Source organism: Pteropus alecto, unplaced genomic scaffold (assembly GCF_000325575.1).
Source record: "Pteropus alecto unplaced genomic scaffold, ASM32557v1 scaffold52, whole genome shotgun sequence".
Classification (NCBI taxonomy): Eukaryota; Metazoa; Chordata; class Mammalia; order Chiroptera; family Pteropodidae; genus Pteropus; species Pteropus alecto.
Genome location: NW_006433941.1, coordinates 4,497,694 through 4,516,155, shown reverse-complemented (window position 1 = coordinate 4,516,155; position 18,462 = coordinate 4,497,694). Strand labels below are relative to the sequence as shown.

The following is an 18,462-nucleotide window of genomic DNA, read 5'->3' as shown; positions in this document are numbered from 1 at the left end:
CACTTTTTTACCATGGGATCTTAGGCAAGTCACTTAACTTCTCTGAACCTCATAACACTATCCTTCTGGGTAAGTGCTCAGAAAATTCTGACTATGGCTTATTGGCAACATTAAATGGGTTTTTCTGAGAGAGGTGATCGGACAGTATCTCTTTTCCTCGACATCCCCCTCAACCTTGACATTCTTCTCCCTCTCCCCACCCTTTGCGGACCTTGCAGTCCCTTGAGGAGTGAGTGAGTCCTAAGACTATCCTGACTCAGACCAAAGCCTGGCAGTGTGAGAGGAGCTTAGGCGTGTTGGGTGCTTCATGTCCTTCTCATCCATATCTGTACCCACCTCAAGAATCTTCTATGGTGCTCCATTGCCCTCGGAATAACATTGTGACACCTCAGACTCAAGATCTGGTTCTGATTACATGCCCAGCCTCATTTCCTTTATTTACTCTCTGATGTGATCCGTGAGCCCCTTTCTCACCTCCCAGCCTTTGCCCCGCCTTCCACCAAATCCTCTCACATGCCTTCTAGCCCAGCTGAGGAGACAGCCTGTCTCTCCCAAACTGGCTGGCGGGGTGGAGCCCTCTCTGGCTGGGACTGGGCAGAGCGACTTGCCCGGTGCCTTCCCACACACTGCCTATCCCACCCCGGTTCAGGCCATGCAGGATCGAGGCCAGAGGTGGTGCTGGTGTGGGTAGGGACAATGGGCAGCACAAACCATCGTCATTCCCTTCCTCGTTGCGCAGGCCAGGAGAAACAAATCGTGCCCCTCGTACAGTGGAGAAACTGAGGCCCTGAGTGCAGCCATGACCTGCCCAGAGTCACACAACAGCAAAGGCCAGAGCTGGGGCCACATCTGAGTTTCTACATGTCAAGTGTCACTCCAAAGTGCTCCCTGACTGGTTATCATTGTATAACAATACCAATAATACTGATTCCAATTGTGATGTTGATAATGTCCCAGATCCTGTCATTCTAAGTCCAGCCCTACTATGCTGTGTTGTGACCTGGGCTGTGATTCCCAAGAGGCCTTCCTTCTCTCATCCTTTCTCCTGGCCAAATCACAGCTACCCTTTCCAGCTCTACAGTAAACCTGCTTGGACTTATATTCCAGCTCACCATTCTGGGCCTCAGCTGATGTACTCCCCACAAGTGAGATGAGGCAAGCCTGGGACTCTCAGCTGTGCAGGTGCCACCAATAGGGCCACTAGAGCCTACCTGGCCAGATTGGTGGCCTCAGGGGAACACAGAATAGCTCCAGCTCCCCCAGGAAGAAGCTAGTTTAGGAACCTGTCCATAGGTGGGCATCTTACCTAGGCTGGTAGGGCCGACAGCAGGGAAAGCCTGAGGACCTGTGGGCATGGCTAGGTGTATGTGCTGGGGGCAGAGATAGCCACTGGGAAGGAGATGGCCCCTTGACCTCCTGAGCCACAGGCTGTGTTCTCTTTTTGTTTGAGACTAAATGAGAACCAAACACTGGTCTGGAAACTTGATAGTAAGAAAAAGAAAAAAAAACAAAAACAAAACTCCTGGGTTCTAAATGTAAATTTTGTTAAACAATTTTGGACACGGTGCATTTATAAGCCAGAGTTTGACAACAGCCTGAGTTCCTGAGGTTCACAGTCCGAGTACTCCCAGGACCTGAACTGAGTGCTCGTCTGTCACCCCCAGCTGCCCAGGCCTGCTGCTCACTTCCTCTACCTGTCAGCCCTGGGGCTTGTGTGCTGCTTCGTTAAACGTTTAAGATTAAAGATTTGCGATAAAGAGCTGTTTAAGATAAACGCTCTCTAGTTTAGGGGACGGGACGAAGTTGGATTCCCCCATCCTGACCAAGTCAATGAGTCAAAACCACACAGAACCCTTCTCCACTTTCAAACATATCTCCAGGCCTTTGCATATACTATTTCCTCCAAATTCTTCTCAAGTTAAACTACTCATACTTCAAGGCCCAGGTAAAATGGACCAGTTTCTGAGAGCTGCTTCAGACTGCCTCCGTCAGAGTCAGGGGGTCTGTGGGTTCCTCAGCCCTTGTACAGCCTTCTTGTAACCCACTGCTCATCAAGGCTTGCACACTAGACACCAAAAAGGTAGGGAGGGAGGAGTAGGTCCTGAGGGTCTAGCCTAGTTGGGAGACTAGACTCAGGAAATGGAATGTCACAGCCCAAGGCTTAAGTGCTCTTTGGGGTACTTTGTCCTTGAAACCCTCTTCTGTCAGCTCTGAGCTGTGATTCCAGCCCTCCAGGCATCCAGACCCAGAAACAGGCCTGTTGTCCTCTCTAAGATGAGACTAGTTCTCAGGGTGGCTTACCTCCAAAGGGAGGTAAGGCTAGAAACTGAGGCTAGAAAATGCCTGAGGGTCTGTGGTCAGATGGAACAATGATTCTGGAACCTGAGACAAGGCTGCTTCTGTGCCATCAGCAAGCATTGTTCCTAGGTGACAGCCACTCATGTTGTCGGCTGTGGAATAGCCGGTCAGAGTCACGGGCTGTCCATGTTCCTGGATGGAAAAGAGGGCAGGCAAGCAGACAGTACCTTCTTCCTTGTCTGGCCTGCAGCTCCCGGAAACCACAAACTTCCCTTGAAGCAGCCTCTGAGCCTAGTGACTTCCTAGTGAACTGTCCCTGGGAGTGCAGGGTTTCCTGGCCCCAGGACTTGGCTGTGGTGTACAGAAATGTCACATCCAGTAGTAGTAGAGTGAGGAAACCAAAGGCTAGGCAGGTGAGAAGCCAGGAAAAAGGGACCCTAATAACTCCACATCTGGGCTACCTGGTGCAGAGGCAGAAGGCCCTGACTTGGTGCTGGCCCCAGGGAGGATGCTGGGGTACAGGTGGCCCCTCTCCTCTGGGTAAGGGGGCAGACAGGTTGTGGTAGGTTTGAAAAAGATCTCAACTCCAAAGGACCACAACTTTAAACATTTTAGTGTTTAAGGTTATCCTCAGTTACCTGGAAAGTTATTCAGAATGAAGCCTTCCCTGATCACGTAGGAGGGTCAGGCAGGGGAGAACAGGAGATGAGATGTGGGAATGGGGCAAGAGACCCAGAAATCTAGAACCTTCCAACATGAGAATTCCAGAATTCTCAAATTTGGGAAGCTTGCATATTCCAGCTTCTAGATCATGTGCATGGTACTCAGTAAATGGCAAGTTTTGTCCCTTCTACCACCTGGTCCAAACTTCCTGTTCTATAGCCAGGAGAGCAAGCCCAGAGAGGAGAGGGGCCTGTCCACAGCCAGGGGCAGCAGTGCTGGCAACGCTGCTATGTGTGACCCGGGTGTGGTCCCTGCTGCTGTGACAGCCCCTGGCCTGATTAGTTACCACACCTGTCTGAGGCCAGGAAGGGCCATGCCCATCTGACGACTCCCAGGACTCAGCACCTGGAGCAGTCTCTCTCCCACAGCCATTCTGTCTCCCAGACTCCCCAGGCCCTCACCTGTGACTCACCAAGAACACTTTTTCATTTTTTTCTGCTTGGTCTTGGTCTTAGCCATCCTTCAAGACCCAAGTGGAGCTTTGAGGTATCTGAGAACCCCTTAGACTAGGGGTTGCCCTCTGGGGATGCTCTAGACCTTGACCCTCACCCTGAGACCTAGGGGAGCTGCAGGACATGTAGGGGGAACTGAATCTGAGTCCAGATGACCCCTGAACTGACAGGGATGGCTTGAGTGCAAATGGCCCTACTGAGCCCTCCTCATCTGGAAGATGGCTAGCAGCCCAGAAGGGGTCTGAGCCTGGGTGCGGCCAGAAGAGGGGCACTTGGAGCTGGTCCATGACATTGGGCAGTGCCTGGGGGTTGTGCTTGTGTCCTGGCCTGTGTGTGCCAGGTGTCTGTCTCCATTGTGTCTGGGCGTTTGTGTGTGTGCCTCTCTTCTTGCTCTGTGTGAGTGACTGTATGTGTGCCTCCCTCTCTGAGGAGTCAGGGATGTGTTTGTTTCTGTGTGTGACCCCCCCACACATACCTACCCAGGGGGGATGAGGGGCTGGGCCCCAAGAACCAAGTCAGGCCTGATGCTAGTTAGTAGCAGCCAGTCCTGCCCAGCGAGTTTTTCTGGCCTAGTGGCGGTAGCAGCTAAGGTGACAATAGCAGCCCAGAGAGGAAATACAGGCTGGAGTAAGGTCAGAAGCCCCAGGATTGCCCCAGCCAGGGCCTATCGACAGCCCTGGGCAGAGGCCTGAGTGCCAACTGGCTGTTAGGTGGTCTCTATTAGGCGTGGCCCTTCTCTAGCCTCAGTTTTCCCATCTGTGAAAAGGGAGAGGGTGGTACCTGTATTGCAGCAGACATGAAATAGAATCAAACTGACCTCAGGAGGTCTTTGGGTCTCAAGGAGGGTGTGTGGAAAAGTAGACCCAGTCTATCAGAGTGCAGAGGGTCAATAGATCCACCAGCTCTGCTATTATTTGCTGCTCTTATGTGATGTTGGGCAAGTTACTGCACCTTTCTGAGCTTGTTTTCTCACCTGCAAGCTAGGTTTCTGGGGATCGCTTCCTCCCTGCCTTTGCACGCCTAAAACTGTGTCCCCCACTTCTTTCCTGCTTCATTTCCTAAGAGCCTTTATCATCTTTCAAGATTTTATATAATTTACTAACCATTTATTGTCTGTCATCCCAGTAGAATGTGACAGCCTAAAGGATAGGGAGCTTTGTGCTCTTTTGTTTACGGCTAAATCCCAAGCACCTAGGACAGGATCTGGTTTACAGTAGGTGCTCAGTGACCAGAGAGGCAGAGCAAACACATGTGCATTGACTCCAGGACACCTCTAGCCTGCAAAGAAGTAGAATGCCTCACATGGGAACAAACTGTCATTTTTAACAGAGGAGTCCACAGTAGCCTGGATTGAAGTGTGGGGCCCAGGCATTACATCTCAGCCTTGGCCCCTGGCTTTCTGGCTGCCAGCTCAGTCGTGCTCCTGAAGGTGGAGGGAGACAGCATTTGTAAACTCATAAAGGGCAGCCAGCCATGGCCACTGTCGCTCTGTGAGGCCCATAAACTCCACTTCTGACAGCTTTATGGGGCTTGGCATGAGCGTGCAGGAGATGCCACGCGTAGTGGGGCGAGAGTCCCTGAGAGCCAAGTCAGCGAGGGTGGACATGCTCTCACTCACAAGTCTGTGCAGCCATCACTTTTATAGATGGACATCAGGTCACTATCTTCACGTTATAGATGAAGACATTACTGTCAAGAGAGAGCAGGATCTCCCAGAGGTTACACTGCAGGTCCAGAGCAAAGCCTGGATGAGAACTCGGTTTCCTGCCTCCCATGCCACTGCCCCTTCTCAAATAGCCTTGGATTTATGAGGCAGGGCCAAGAAGCACTGTGTGGCCCTTGGAGGTTTAATATAAGGACGATTGCTATAACTAGCCTCTATGAAGTACTTACTATGTGCTAGGCATCATACTAAGTACTTTACATAGATGTTCATTTTACAGAAGTGGAAACTGAGGCTCAGACGGTAACTTGCTCAGAGTTATATAACTAGTAGGTCTCAGAGCTGAGATCCTTACTCAAAAGCCCATACTCCTAGCCACATATGTGTCTCAGTTTCCTATTCTGATCCTTGCATGGTGGTCCTTCAAGAGCCACTGAAAGGCCCCTGTGAGAGACGATGAACTAAGAGTGACAGCCAAGAGTCCTGACCCAGCTGGGAAGAAAGCAAGGGTGGACAACACCACCCTGTGGTGCTGTGCACAAACCACAGCCGGTTAGGCACCGGAAGCTCCTGCTGGTTCTAACCTTGGGGTTTTGGCTGGATTGCCTTGTGGGAGGTGCTGGGGAGCATGTGCAAGGATTTCTCTGAGGGACAGTCTCAGTCCCCTTTCCAGGACAACATTGGTACTAGCTCCTCTGCTCAAGAACTCCTCCCTAGTACTCCCCATCTCCCCTCCTGGTTAAACTGGTTGCTATCTAAACCCACCCTCACTGACCGACCTCCAGGTATTTGCACATGCTGTTTCCTATGCCTGGCATACCCTCTCCCCTCTTTGTGCACCAAACTCCTACTCATGCTTCAGGGTCCAACTCAGAAGTCACCTCCTTTACCATGAAAAATGTGTCTGCTGTCATTGACTTTCCCTCATTCATTCATTCATTCATTCATCCATTCATTATGGAAACCTCTTGGCCAGGCCATGTATACTTCCCCACCACACTCCTTGGGTTTCACTCCTGTTCTTGTCCTGCCCTTGGTTCACACACACACACACACACACAGTAGGTTGAGGCACACACACACACACACACACACACACACAGTAGGTTGAGATATGTTTGCACAGGTGGGGCTGCGTTTACAGAGAGATACCAGAAGGGGGCAGTGCAGCAGGCATTAATGGCGGAAGTGCAAACACTGTGATTTGTTAGTAGGAGAGAGAGAATCTGGTAGGGGATTGAGAGGGCCACCACCCCTCTCAGCTTGGGGTCCAGAAGCTGTCCCAGTGACTCCCCTGTGCCCTGCTTTGCTGGGTGACCTTGGGCTTTGGAGCTGATTCCAGGAACCATTCAAAGCTAGACCAGCCTGCCTGGCAGACACCATTCCCAGCTGACGGAGTCCCTGGACAGCCAGCACATGGAAAACTACCATTTCCTGCTTTTTCAGAGAACTGGGTGGGAAGAAGCGGCTGGGCTGTGGAGGTGGGGAGGTGAGCCAGGGGCACTCCAGACGCCCACAACCGTCCTGGGAGGGAGTCAGGGCAAGAACTCACAGTACCCCCCCCCCACCCTACACACATACTGACAGTGCTCCCATTTTTAACATGGAGAAATAGAAGCTCAAAGACAGTAGGAGCCATTTCTATCCCTCAGGATAACCAGCCTGTTTCCAGGGGAAAAGGAAACTGAAGAAACCTGATGGCTGGTTACACAGAGTGGAGGAGATCAAGAGGAGGAGCCTTCCGGACCACAGTGATCCCCCTACGAGGGAGCTTCCAGGCCCCAAATGGGAGATGACCACCTCTCAGCTCTCCAGTGTGCTGATCACAGACCACCCACAAGTTCTTAGTGGAAACGGACAGCAAGCACAGCAAGTACGAGCTTACCACAGGGCCCTAAGGAGCCCGAAAGGCATCAACCTGAGCTACATTTCTGCAAACAGAAACCCTCTCATGGGTCATTATGTCCCAGTCTGTTTGGGGCTGCCAAGGACACCATGAACCCTCTGTGTCCGAGTCTTTCTTTCTCCGCTTCGTTGGGATTCCTGTGAACCCAGTGCCCCTCACACCCAGCCCCTGTGTTAACCATCAAAGTGGTCCCATGTTCATTTATCCTTTGGAAAATCATTGAGCCACTGGCATGAACCAACCCAATCCTAGGCAAATGGTCATCCTGGTGAAGCTGCAGAATACACTGAGCAGCTACCGCCTCTCAGAGGCCACACGACTAAGCTCCAGGGTCCACCACTCGTCCCCTCCTTCCAGCAGGCAGCTTCTCCACCCCCATACTGTTCTTCGTGACAGTAAAAGCTGGCACAGTGAGCGCCTCCTCCATGTAGACTCCGCCCAGTGCCCTCAGCAATCCTAACAGTTGGTATTGCTGGTGGTTTCCACTTCAGAGATCCATGCCATTTCCTGGATACTTTTTATCTTCCCAATCCCCACCATAGTCCCAGATACCATCACCTCCCACCTGGCTCCTCACTGGTCTCCCAATGCTCCCACTTACTCCCAACCATCCTTCTTCCACATAGCAGCCAGACGGATTGTTGGAAAAATGGAAGCTAATCAAATTTCTTCCTGCCCGGGACCCTCCATGGCTCCCTATTGTACTGAGATAAACCTGACCTCCTTGTCAGGATCTGTCAGGCCCCTTCTTTGACTGTAATACCCACCCCTGTCTCCCTTGCTCCCTTTGCCCTAGTCATGCCACCTCCTATGGGTTCCAGTGCACCCCAGTACATTTCCACCTCAGGGCCTTTGCATTTGCCATTCCCTCTGCCCGGAAGTTTCTTCTCCCATGTCCTCCTTCCTGGAGACCTGGGCAGCCTCCATCTCCAGGTTCAGATCTTTGCATAAATGCCACTCCTCAGAGAGGCTGTCCCTGACCACCTTGGCTCCTACCGTATTCATTTGTTTTCTGTTCACAATTCGTGTATTAAGACATAAACTGATAAGGACACCAACTTTGGCTTTCTCGTTGTCATTTCCCTAGTCCCTAAAATAGCTTGGCACATAGTACGTAGCTCAATGAATAATCCTTGAAATAAAGCATCTAGATCCTACTGGTGCAGGTAAAGGGAAGCAGAGATTGCCACCTCAAAATATGTCTCTTTGGAATATCGATTATTTTAAGCTGGTTATTTTCAAGAAACAAAAGACTCAGGAAGAACCTTTGACATCCCCTACCCTGAACTGCCTAAAAAAATTAAGATAAATCTGCACCAGGAAGGGAGCTATCATCATAAATAACTATAGTTTAATAGGAACTAGGAGTGGTATGGAGGAATCTAGCAAGGCTCTTTAACCAAAAGCCCTCTCTGTGTCCCATTGTTAAAGATGGTCTAGCACACATTTATTTACCAAACATCTGTGTTTCCATCTCTGTGTGAACTACCCTCCTACCCTTTGAAACCCCAAACCACAACCTTCCTTTTTCTTTAGCTCAAGATGGTATATAAGCCTTAACTGCCCAATCTGAGGACAGAGACCTGCCAGGGGTCTGATCCCTTTACTCTCACTCCTGTTCCTGCCCCTACTACCTTCCAGCCTGGATTCTTCCATTGCCCCCATGTGGCCTCTGGGACTGGGTTCTGTACTGCTCAGAGGCTGCCTGAGGAGCTGCTTCGTTACAAAGCTGAACACTCACGTCACAGCCATCTTGCCTCTAAATAGTACCAGGCACTATTCTAATTGCTCTAAATATGTTGACTCATTTATTCCTTGCAATAACTCATTTTACATGTGAAGAAACAGGCATAGAGAGGTTAAGTGACTTGCCCAAGATCATATAGCCAGGAAGTGGCAGAGCCAGAATCTGAACCCAAGCAGCATAGCCCCAGGGTCCATTCTCTCAACTGTGTCATCATATAGTGGGACCCTGTCCAGAGTATATCCTAGACACCTGCCCTAGTGTCTTGGTGCTCTCCTGCCCCCAGTCACTCCCATCACATCACTGCCAGCATCCTTCCTCCTCCCCTGCTGATAAATCTTTGATGGCTCCCTAAGCCAGTCATAGGATAATGTCCAGATCCCCCAGTTTGGAACTTGAGGTTTTACAGTCAGCCCAAGCCTACTTTCTAAGCACATTCTCACTGCTCTGGGCCACATCCAGGGCTGGGTGTCCTTCCCAACCCCCATATGGCCACATTTCCAGGCATTTGCTCGGGCTGCTCCTCTCCAGGGATGCCATTCCTGCCACCTCAATCTGTGAGCCCGTTCCATGCTTGGAGACTTAGCTCAGATGTCACCTCCCTGCCCACCCTCCCCTGCACCCCACCTCAGGTCACAACTCACTTCACAGAGATGGAGAACTCCCCTGGGGAGCTCTCACTCTCCCGGATCAGGAAGGCTCCCAGGTGGTTTCGCTTCATCAGAATCTCTTCGGCCAGCTGCCTGGAAATCCTGCCCAAGTACCACCTGCAGAGAGAGGGGGCAGGTGAAGGCAGCAGGGAGTCCAGATTACCCGCTTCCCCGTGCCCAGGTGCTCAACATTGCTGATCCTCACAGCTGTCCTGAGATGCAGGAGATATGATGGCACCCATTTTACAGATGAGGACCCGGAGGCACAGAGAGGCGAAGAAACGAGCCCAAGGTCACATGCTGTGGCAGGGCGGGAGCTGGGACCCAATCTCAGCATTTTGGTTCCCAAGCCCAATCCTTTCCCACCACGCCAGGCAAACACATACCATTATAAAAACAGAAATAGCAAACCTCAGTGAACCTCTACCCACTGAACCCCAGCTGAGCTTTCTGTTTTAGATGGTAGATTCTTAAAAGTGAAAAAATATAAAAACAAATAGCAGCTTCGACCTGGTGAGGAAGGCTCTCTCCCTATACCCATCTCATAGATGCTCAGACTGAGGCCGCTTGGATTTTTTTCCCATAGGTACAGTCCCTCTTACCACTGACCGGATAGTGCTGGGTATATAGAAGATGCCTGGTAAATGCTTAGAGTCGTGCAAAATCCCCACCACTCCGAAGGCCTGGGAGTGAAAGGCAGGGATCTTGCTGCATGGCTCCAGGCAGCCCTGTGCCCTGCTCCCCGTCTCCCGGCATATGTAGGTCTCACCCACCCTCAGAGGGTCCGGGTGGTCTCTGACTGCCTTTCAGGTTAGCTAAAACACTGGGCTATTGTTTAGACGGGGAAACTATGGCCCAGAGTTGCCAAAGTCTCATGGTGGGACCATGGCCGAACAAGTGTAGGGCTCAGAGCCTCCATCAAGGTAATGTTTCCGTTCCCTCTTTCAGCAAACGCTTCCTGAATCTGAGCTTGGCTCTCAGGAGCGGGGGTGAGGGGGGCGGGGTGGAAGTGAGGTGGGACCTTTCCTGTTGTCTAAGGATGTTGATGAGCCCTCGAGCTGAGAGCAGAGGGCAACAGGTGCAGCAGCAGATGCTAATGGTGTCCTGCCCATCTCCCCACTTCCCATTCATGCTCCACACAGCCTCCTGTGAATGCAAACACTGGGGATTCTGCCTGAGGGCTTTTCCTGGTGACTAACATACTTGGCCTGTGTTCTGAGCCCCTGGAACATTCTCAAGTGATGACTGAGGGGGCAGGTGGATAAACAGCCAACTCTCTGACCTCTCCCCCACCCCCTGCGACGGAACACTCTTGGGTGCTGTCTCCCCCACTTCCCCAGCCGGATGGCACACCCAGAAGCCGTATCACTAACATACCCTATTGGCTCCTTCCCTGCCCACTTCCCACTCCAAAATAAAGTCTTTGTCCTCACTTTGTTCTCAGGCACTACTTCTGGGGAGCCCACAACCCCAGAAGTGATGTTCCAGCCAACTTTTGCTCCCCAAACTGATGGTGACCCTGGGCCCATCTCACGGTGGTATCCCCAGCAGGGGAGATAGTGAAGGGGGTTGCTGAAGGTGGAGGATCAGGCAAACATCTGGAGAGTCTGGTCTGGTTCTTTAGAGTTTCAGAGTCCTGGGTGGAGGCCCCCAGGCCAGAGGCTGAGCTGGGATGAGGAGGCCCAGGACTCAGAGGGGCAGAAAAGGGAGCACCTCTACTTGGAAGCCCCAGCAGGACACAGGTACAGGGCCATGCTGCAGGAGCAGAGGCCTAAACGGGCCCCAAGTGGGCGTTTCCCGAGGGCCCGGGTGTCTCCGAAGAACCCACAAAACCCCATAGGAGGCATCAGCATGTGGGTGGCTGTCATCTTCAAAGGCTGTTGCAACCGCACCCTCTGAGAAGGCTAGCCCTGCCCCCACCAGGGGTAGGCAAAGCTGGTCCTCCAGTGGTTTGAAGGACAGGGTGCAGGAGAAGGAAGCATTTCCTGCTGCCCCAGAACCCAGTTTTCTCCGCTACCAGAACCACTCCACTGGAGGCCATCTCGCCTAGTCCCCCATTTTACTGATGTGGAATCTGAGGCACAGAGAAGGTCAAGGATCCCCTGAAAGATTGCACAGCAAGTCCTTGGCCTTAGACCCTCCCCCAGCTCCAGCTGCTCTTACGGGCTCCCCAATTCCTCTGTGCCTCCGTCTCCTCGTCCGTGAGACAGTGACGATAGTACCTAGCTCACAGGGCCCTTGGGACAGTGAGGGCCTTGCTGCACGCAGTGTTTCCTGCTGCCGCTGCAATGAGGTGGTTCACAGCCCTCCTCCCACGCATCTCTCAGTTCGGTCTGCCTGCTGTCCTCCCCGACAAACTTCTACTCTAACTTCCAAGCCCAGCAGAGCATGCCCTTCCTCTGGGTAGTCCTCCTTGACCTCCACTGGCCATGCAGCTGGGTCAGGTGCCTCCGTGGCCCCTGCTCTGAGAGTACCTGGTTTGCCTCATTCTTCCCTCAGGGGCCGCCTGGGCAGGCTGGGGTGACAGTGAGTGCTCAGGTAAATAGTGGGCCTGGTGTAGGCACAAGGCCTTCTGGGACCTCAATCCTCCCCCTACCCTACACCCTGGGGCCTGATGGGCTGAGTCAGGCGCCAGCTGGAGTTTCCCCGCTGCTATTTTGGTACTGAGGTTAGCTAAGGACACACCTGGGCATGACCTCAGTAAGTGGGTTGGGGGCCTGACCTCCCTTCCTGCTCTGTCCCAAACACAAGTGTCCCAAACACAAGTGGCCAGAGCTAACCCCAGGAACCCCAGGGTCATTGGAGACTGGAACCCTACACGGTTCCCAACTTCCCTGGTGAAATCTTGTCTCAACCACTGGCACTGTCCTGACAGGTCTGGCCCAGTACCACAGCCTTTTATGAGCTTTTCTCCCGCTCTGCTCAGGGCTTCTCAGCAGCTGTGGGCCTTCGAGGCTTCTAGCCTTTGTCAGACATTGCCTCCACCTGGAGGCCTCTCCCTGACCTGCCAGCTCATCATGATGGCTCCTGCCTGTCCTCCATTGGCCTGTAAATGCCTGCAGCACCTGGCCCTGGTTTGTGGCCCTGGGCTGGGTTCTTGCCATCTCTCTCATCTTCACTCATGCTCTCCCTTTACTGACAGGAGGACTGTAAGGCCAGAGGGCCAGACACCTGTACAATGTCACACAGCCCAGAGGGACACCACAGGGCCCACAGCCTAGGATGTCAGCTAGAGGCCGCAGCCTCTGTGGGGTAGACTGGGGTTGCCTGGAGCCCATGCAAAGTAGCTGGGGACCTGGGTGGGATGGGGCCTTGCCCAGCACAGGAAGCCAGAAGTGGTGGCAGCTTTAGAAATAACTCGAAGACAGATAAAGAGGAAATACCCTCAGGTTCCACCCCCGCTCTGTACCTCCCTTCCCTTTGAAGCTACAATCACATATACATCATGGCTCCTAGTCTGCCTCCTCCAGCCTCCCTGGCCCTGTCACCTGCCTCCATGTCTGACTGAGTTCTTTTCCTGATCAAACACCTCCATGGCTTCCTACCACCCTGGGCCTGGCATCTGAGGCCTTCCTGCCAGTCCCACTACCATAGGTTCTCCTTCATTGCTTTCTCTGCCCCCTCTCCCAGGAGTGGTTTTTTGTTTTTTTCTCTCTTTTTCTGCTTAGCTGACTCTAACATACCCTTCAAAACCTCACTTGTTGTCTTCTGAGAACACGTCCTCAGTTAGTTACCTCGACACTGTCTTCTCACGTTGTACTTTCTTTACGTCCTGTTACTCCCATAGGACAGGGCTGCTCTGACCCCAGCATCTTATCATGTGTTTCCAGCACCATCCAGGTCAGGGCCCTGGAGATGTGGCTAGTGTATGGTGAATGACTGAGTAAGCTGCTATATCTTGGAGCCACCTCAGCCATCATTTTAAGCATATCCACTTGATTTTCCATAGATTCTTGGCCACTTAGGCCTGTCCCGGGGCTGGGCTCTATCTCAGCCATTCTCAGGGCAGCAATGTTGAATGTCACTTGCTAAGAGCTTGACTAGGGGCTTCCCTGGACCAGAAGGTCCCAGACCTCAGGATACCTGGGTCCCATACATAACTCCTGCTCTGCTCTGGTCCCAGATTCTGCTTGACCAATGTCCAGCTCCCCCTCATACCCCAAAGGCAGGGAGCACAGAATCTGCTTCCTGCCTAACCCTCCACCCCTTCAACCCTACTCTCACACAGGGCTGAGCTGGCTTCTTAGAGAGAACTCTAGCATCCACCACAGATTGGAGCCTCTGGCCTCCTTGTGCCACAGATAGAGAAACTGAGAAAGGGAGAGCAGGGACCTGCCCGAGGCCGTGCAGCAGCCAGCCTAGCACCAAGGGCCTTCCTCTCCAGGGCTTTCCCGGATATTATCTTGTGTTTCAGATCCTCAGTATCATGGCCTGGGCTGGCCCTGACTCTGCCACCCTTTGGGCAAGTCCTCACATCTCTGTTCCCTGTCCCTGCTTAGGATAGAGACTAGAGGCCCCGGACAGATGGACAGAGGCCAGGAATGAGGAGATCCTGTGTCCAAGGGATGCACCAGGCAGCGCAGCTCAGTCTAAGCCAGGCTGGGTGGGGACATTTGGCTGCAGGGGTGGGGGAGTGCCTTGAGGTCACAGGGCTAGGGTGATGGCCACTCACGGGTGGGGCTTGACACGGATGTAGTTCTTGGGAATAAACCCCTCGACACCCCGGAGCTCAGCCTTATACCAGTTCTGGTCATCTTCCATGTTCAGGATCTGCGGGCAAGAGGAGAGACAGTTGTCACCTGCTGAGGGCCCACTGCTCAAGTGCCCTGCAGGGTTTACCCAAGCCAGCCCTGGGCCCATTTCGCAGAGGAGGGCCTGGGAACCTGTGCAAAGTCGCAAGGGCCATGTCTGATTCCTCGGTTCTGTTTAGTCCCCCAGAAGGGCCACAGCTACCCTGGGTAGGAGAGTTGCAGACCAAGAGGAGGTTTTGGTCCATAGGTTGAGCTTTGGTGGGGCTGGAGCTAGATTCTCATGCTCTGCTACCCAGACCCCCAGCATACTGTGGGGTCTTGGGGACAGGTCTGAGGTGCCTTGGTTCCTGAGCTGTACCCCCAAGCATGGGGGTCCCAAAGCATTTGCATACCAGGCACTGAGAAGAAGTGCAGAAGTCCTCAGGGAGGTCATGGAACGCCAACCTGAGCTCAGCACCTGGTAGTGCTCACTTTGAGTCACTTGCATTTAAATAGCCCTTACAGTCTGAGTTCAGGGGTAATAGTCAGGCACCAGGGAGCTGATAAGGGAGACCTTTGGGCTGGGCTGAGGCTGAGGCCTGGCTTGCTCACATCACAGTACTCTTTGTCTATGGCATGAAGCCCCTACAGCCCCACAGGGCCAAGAGGAACTGAAACAGCCAGAGTGTGGGTGGGACTCATGGGTAAGCAATTGAGCGGCTGTAGGAGAAGCAGGCCAGATCTCTGGAGTAAGTAGAGCATGAAGCTTAGGGCTCCCTCCTCCCTTCTCTGGGTGAGCTTTCCGTGTGTCACCTCAATTCTTATACAACCCTCTGTGGTCAATATCACCAAAAGCTATTTCACAGATGAGGAAACTGAGGCCCAGAGGGAGGAAGTAAGCCAGGCCAACAGGAGGGGTGAGGCAGAGCCCATGCAGCAAGCCAGGACTTTGCGGGCTGGAGTCTTTGGCTCAGTGGTCTAAGTGGGGCACTGATCTACTAGTTTTTATACCATTCTACCTCCCACTTTGTCTCTGGACCCAAGCCCAGGGGGACATCTCCCCTGTCAGCCCTGTAGCAGGTTCCAACATTGGCTCAATCCTAGTGGTGATATTTATTGAGAAAAAATATTAGATATAGAACAGCATCCCAAGTAGGCACTACTACAAGAGCAAAGGCTTGGGGGAGGTTGGCACAAAGGCATCAACTCAGGCAGTTCGATTTTGCCAAGAGTAGCTGGGATTAAATCTCTTGGGCCCAGGCCTAAGCCCTTACCCGTGCAGGCAGGCACCCCTTTGTCTGTTCACCAGACTCTTCCTTCCTTCCCCCCGTAGCCTGAGCAAGGTCAGCAGCCCCAGGGACAGACGGAAGCAGGTGGCTAACTTAGAAAAACTTTTGCTGAAAACAAAACAAAACAAAACAAAAAATTCTCCCAATTTAATAAGAAAATTAAAACCTGTGGGCTGCTTTCCATGGCCACAGATTCAAGGAAGATGCCCGGGACCCTGCTCCTGACTCTCTCCATAGCCTTGGCTTCGGTTTCCTCATCTGTGAAATGGGCATGTATATGGCCTACACTGAATGTGGCAGTGTCTTGTGAACTATAAAGTCCTGTGCAGACATATATTTAACCCCCGTTTTGTTTTACTTTCCTATTATCTTTACTCCAAGGACCCAGAAATGTTCTCATTGTTTATATTAGCTGAATTCTTACTGTTGATGTGGTTCAAAAGCCTCAGACCCTTTGAGACCTGGGAATTCCCACAAAAGAGAGAGCCTTTCCTCCCTGGTGAAACTCACATCCTGGCCTGCCCCTAAGCCTTGCCCCTGCAGTGCTGTCTCACTCCTCTGTGCCCTGGTTAATGCACTCGCTCATCAGCTATTTACTGAGCACCTACTATGTTGCCAGCACCATGCTAAGCCCTAGCAATATAGCAGGGAATAAATAGCTTACAGGTAACAATAGACGAGGAAGGAAACAAGTAAACAAAGTAACTTAATGTAGTGGTAAATGGTCTGAAAAATATGTCAGGATGACATGGATGGAGGATGTCTGGGTGGGAACAGGGGTACTGCCAACAGGAGTCATATGGGGTGGTCAAGAAAGGCCTCTTTGGGGAGTGGCTCCATAGTATAGTGGTTAGCACGTCTGCTTTACATGCAGAATGTCCTGGGTTCGTGCTCCAGGTGGAGCCACGGGCCCACTGGGTGCGCACCGGGCCCTGGGTGCACACCTCAGGGGAGATGGCAACATCTGTAGGTCAGGGCTGGAAGTGTGTGTGTGTGTGGGGGGGAGGGAATTAATTAATTAAAAAAAAAATGACCTCTTTGAGGAGGCAACATGTGAGCTAAGGCCCAAATTACAGGAACCAGACATGAGAAGATGTGGGGAACAGTATTCAAGGCAGAGGGAACAGCCGGTGAAAAGCCCCAGAGGTGGGAGCAAGCTCTGTCCCCAGAAAGAAAGGAGGCCAGTGTATTTGGAGTTAAGGCAGGAGGGGCAGCACTGTGAGATGAATGGAGAGAGGTGGGCAGGACAGGCAGGGCAAGAGCATGTAGGTCTTGTACACCAGGGGAAGCACTTCAGACTTTATTTTAAAAGCCAAGAGAAGCCATTGGAGGGCCAGCGAGGGAGAGTCAGGTTCTGAGTGTGGCTGCTGTGTGGAGACTGGGCTGGAGAGCAGAGGAGGCAGGGGCAGTGAGGAGCTTCTGCACTAACCCAGGTGAGCAATGATGGTGGGGGTGGCACGTGATGGTGGAGGTATTTAGAAGTTGTCATATTCAGAAAAGGTTTTGGCAGAGTCACTGACAGGACTCAACGAGAGGGTGGGTATGAGATGAATAGGGAATAGCTGAGACAACTCTGAGGGTTTGGGCCTAAAGCTGGCAGGCCGTCATGGCCATCAGCTGCTATGGGAATGGCTACGGGGGAGCATAGGGGGAGCTCAGGGTTGGCTGTGTTGGGTCTGAGGTGCCATCAGCCTTCCCTGTGAAGCTAAGGTAGCTGTAGGATCCCCTGGGTCTTGGGGGCCAGGTCATCCATGGAGAGATGGGGGTGAAGCCACCACCCACACCCTTTATCCAGCCAGGAGCATTGAGGCATCAGAAAGGGGTGGGGGTCTTTTTTCTAGAGAAGTGATGTTTGGGGACATTTGTCCAGAGCGGGTCAAGGTGCCACCGAGTTTTCCCCCAAGACTAAAGGCCAGAGTTTTTCCCTTTGGGCTCCTAGAGGCTGGAATCTATCTGGTCAGCATGGCTGTGACAGGCCCTGGCCCATAGACAGTACTCAAGAAAAGCTCATTGGATGAGTAAATGGGACAGGTCATGGAGCTTGGTTTGCACTCCAGCCCTGCTCAGTTAGGGCTGGCCACCAGACCCATGCACTGTGGCTCTGACCTGGAGAGGAAGAAGGGACGCAGTGGACATCACAGTCACATTTTTACAGTTATAGAAAGTGGGCCCTGGACTAGTGTGAAATGGGTGAGGCACTTTGGGAGCAAAATTTAAAGGAGCTCTAAAAACTCAGGAATCAAGATAAATAATATTTTAAGATGATATGTTAAAAAATAAAAATTAATGCCAAAACTCTGAATGTGGTCATTAGTTAACAATTTATCAATATTTATCCTTAATGTAACAAATGTACCATGCTAATAATGGAAGATATTCCCAGCAGAGGGAGCTGGGCATATGGGTCCCCTCCATACTATCCTCTCAACTTTTCTGTAAATCTAAGACTGTTCTAAAAAATTAAGTATATTTAAAAGTGAATGCAAAAAAGAAATCTATCCAAATCTGAAATAAAGGCAAGATTTGAACTTGCACAAACTGTGAGAGTGAAAGCCCTACTACCTCCAGGCTCACCTCCCAGAATTGACAACTGTTAGCTTTTCAGGACACTCTTTTTAGTCTTTTTTCTAGGCAAAGTTTCAGTGTGTGAATGTTAGTTTTCCCTCTACAAAACTAATATCTATTGATTATCTTTGTGAAGTTGACTCTCTAGCTGTGTATTTACGTTTACGTTCTGTTTTTTGCCACCTAATATTGCATTATAAGCATTTTTATGTCATTAAATGCCCTCCCAAAATAGCATTTTTAGGGCTGTATAATATTTTGTACCGTATTGAACAGTAGTTTAGGTTGAATCTATATTGCTAACTCTTACCAACATTCTCCATCTCTCACCTGCTTCATTTTTCTCCATGTACTGTCTCCACCTGACAAACTCTCTGCATTTTACTTATTTATCTGGTTTGTGGCCCACATCTGCCACAAGAATATCAGCTACATGAGCAGT

At 51.7% G+C, this 18,462-nt stretch overlaps 1 protein-coding gene across 1 annotated transcript in view; it reads right to left on the bottom strand.

Moving 5' to 3' along the window:
- Positions 1 to 18,462, bottom strand: part of LOC102897744 (GRB2-related adapter protein) — a 26,671-nt gene that overhangs the window by 4,503 nt on the left and 3,706 nt on the right. The window contains exons 2-3 of the mRNA XM_006908424.1: positions 14,109 to 14,206; positions 9,431 to 9,553 (exon numbers count right to left, since the gene is read on the bottom strand). Of these exons, the coding sequence (XP_006908486.1) occupies positions 9,431 to 9,553; positions 14,109 to 14,206 (221 nt within the window). The remainder of the gene's footprint in view (positions 1 to 9,430; positions 9,554 to 14,108; positions 14,207 to 18,462) is intronic.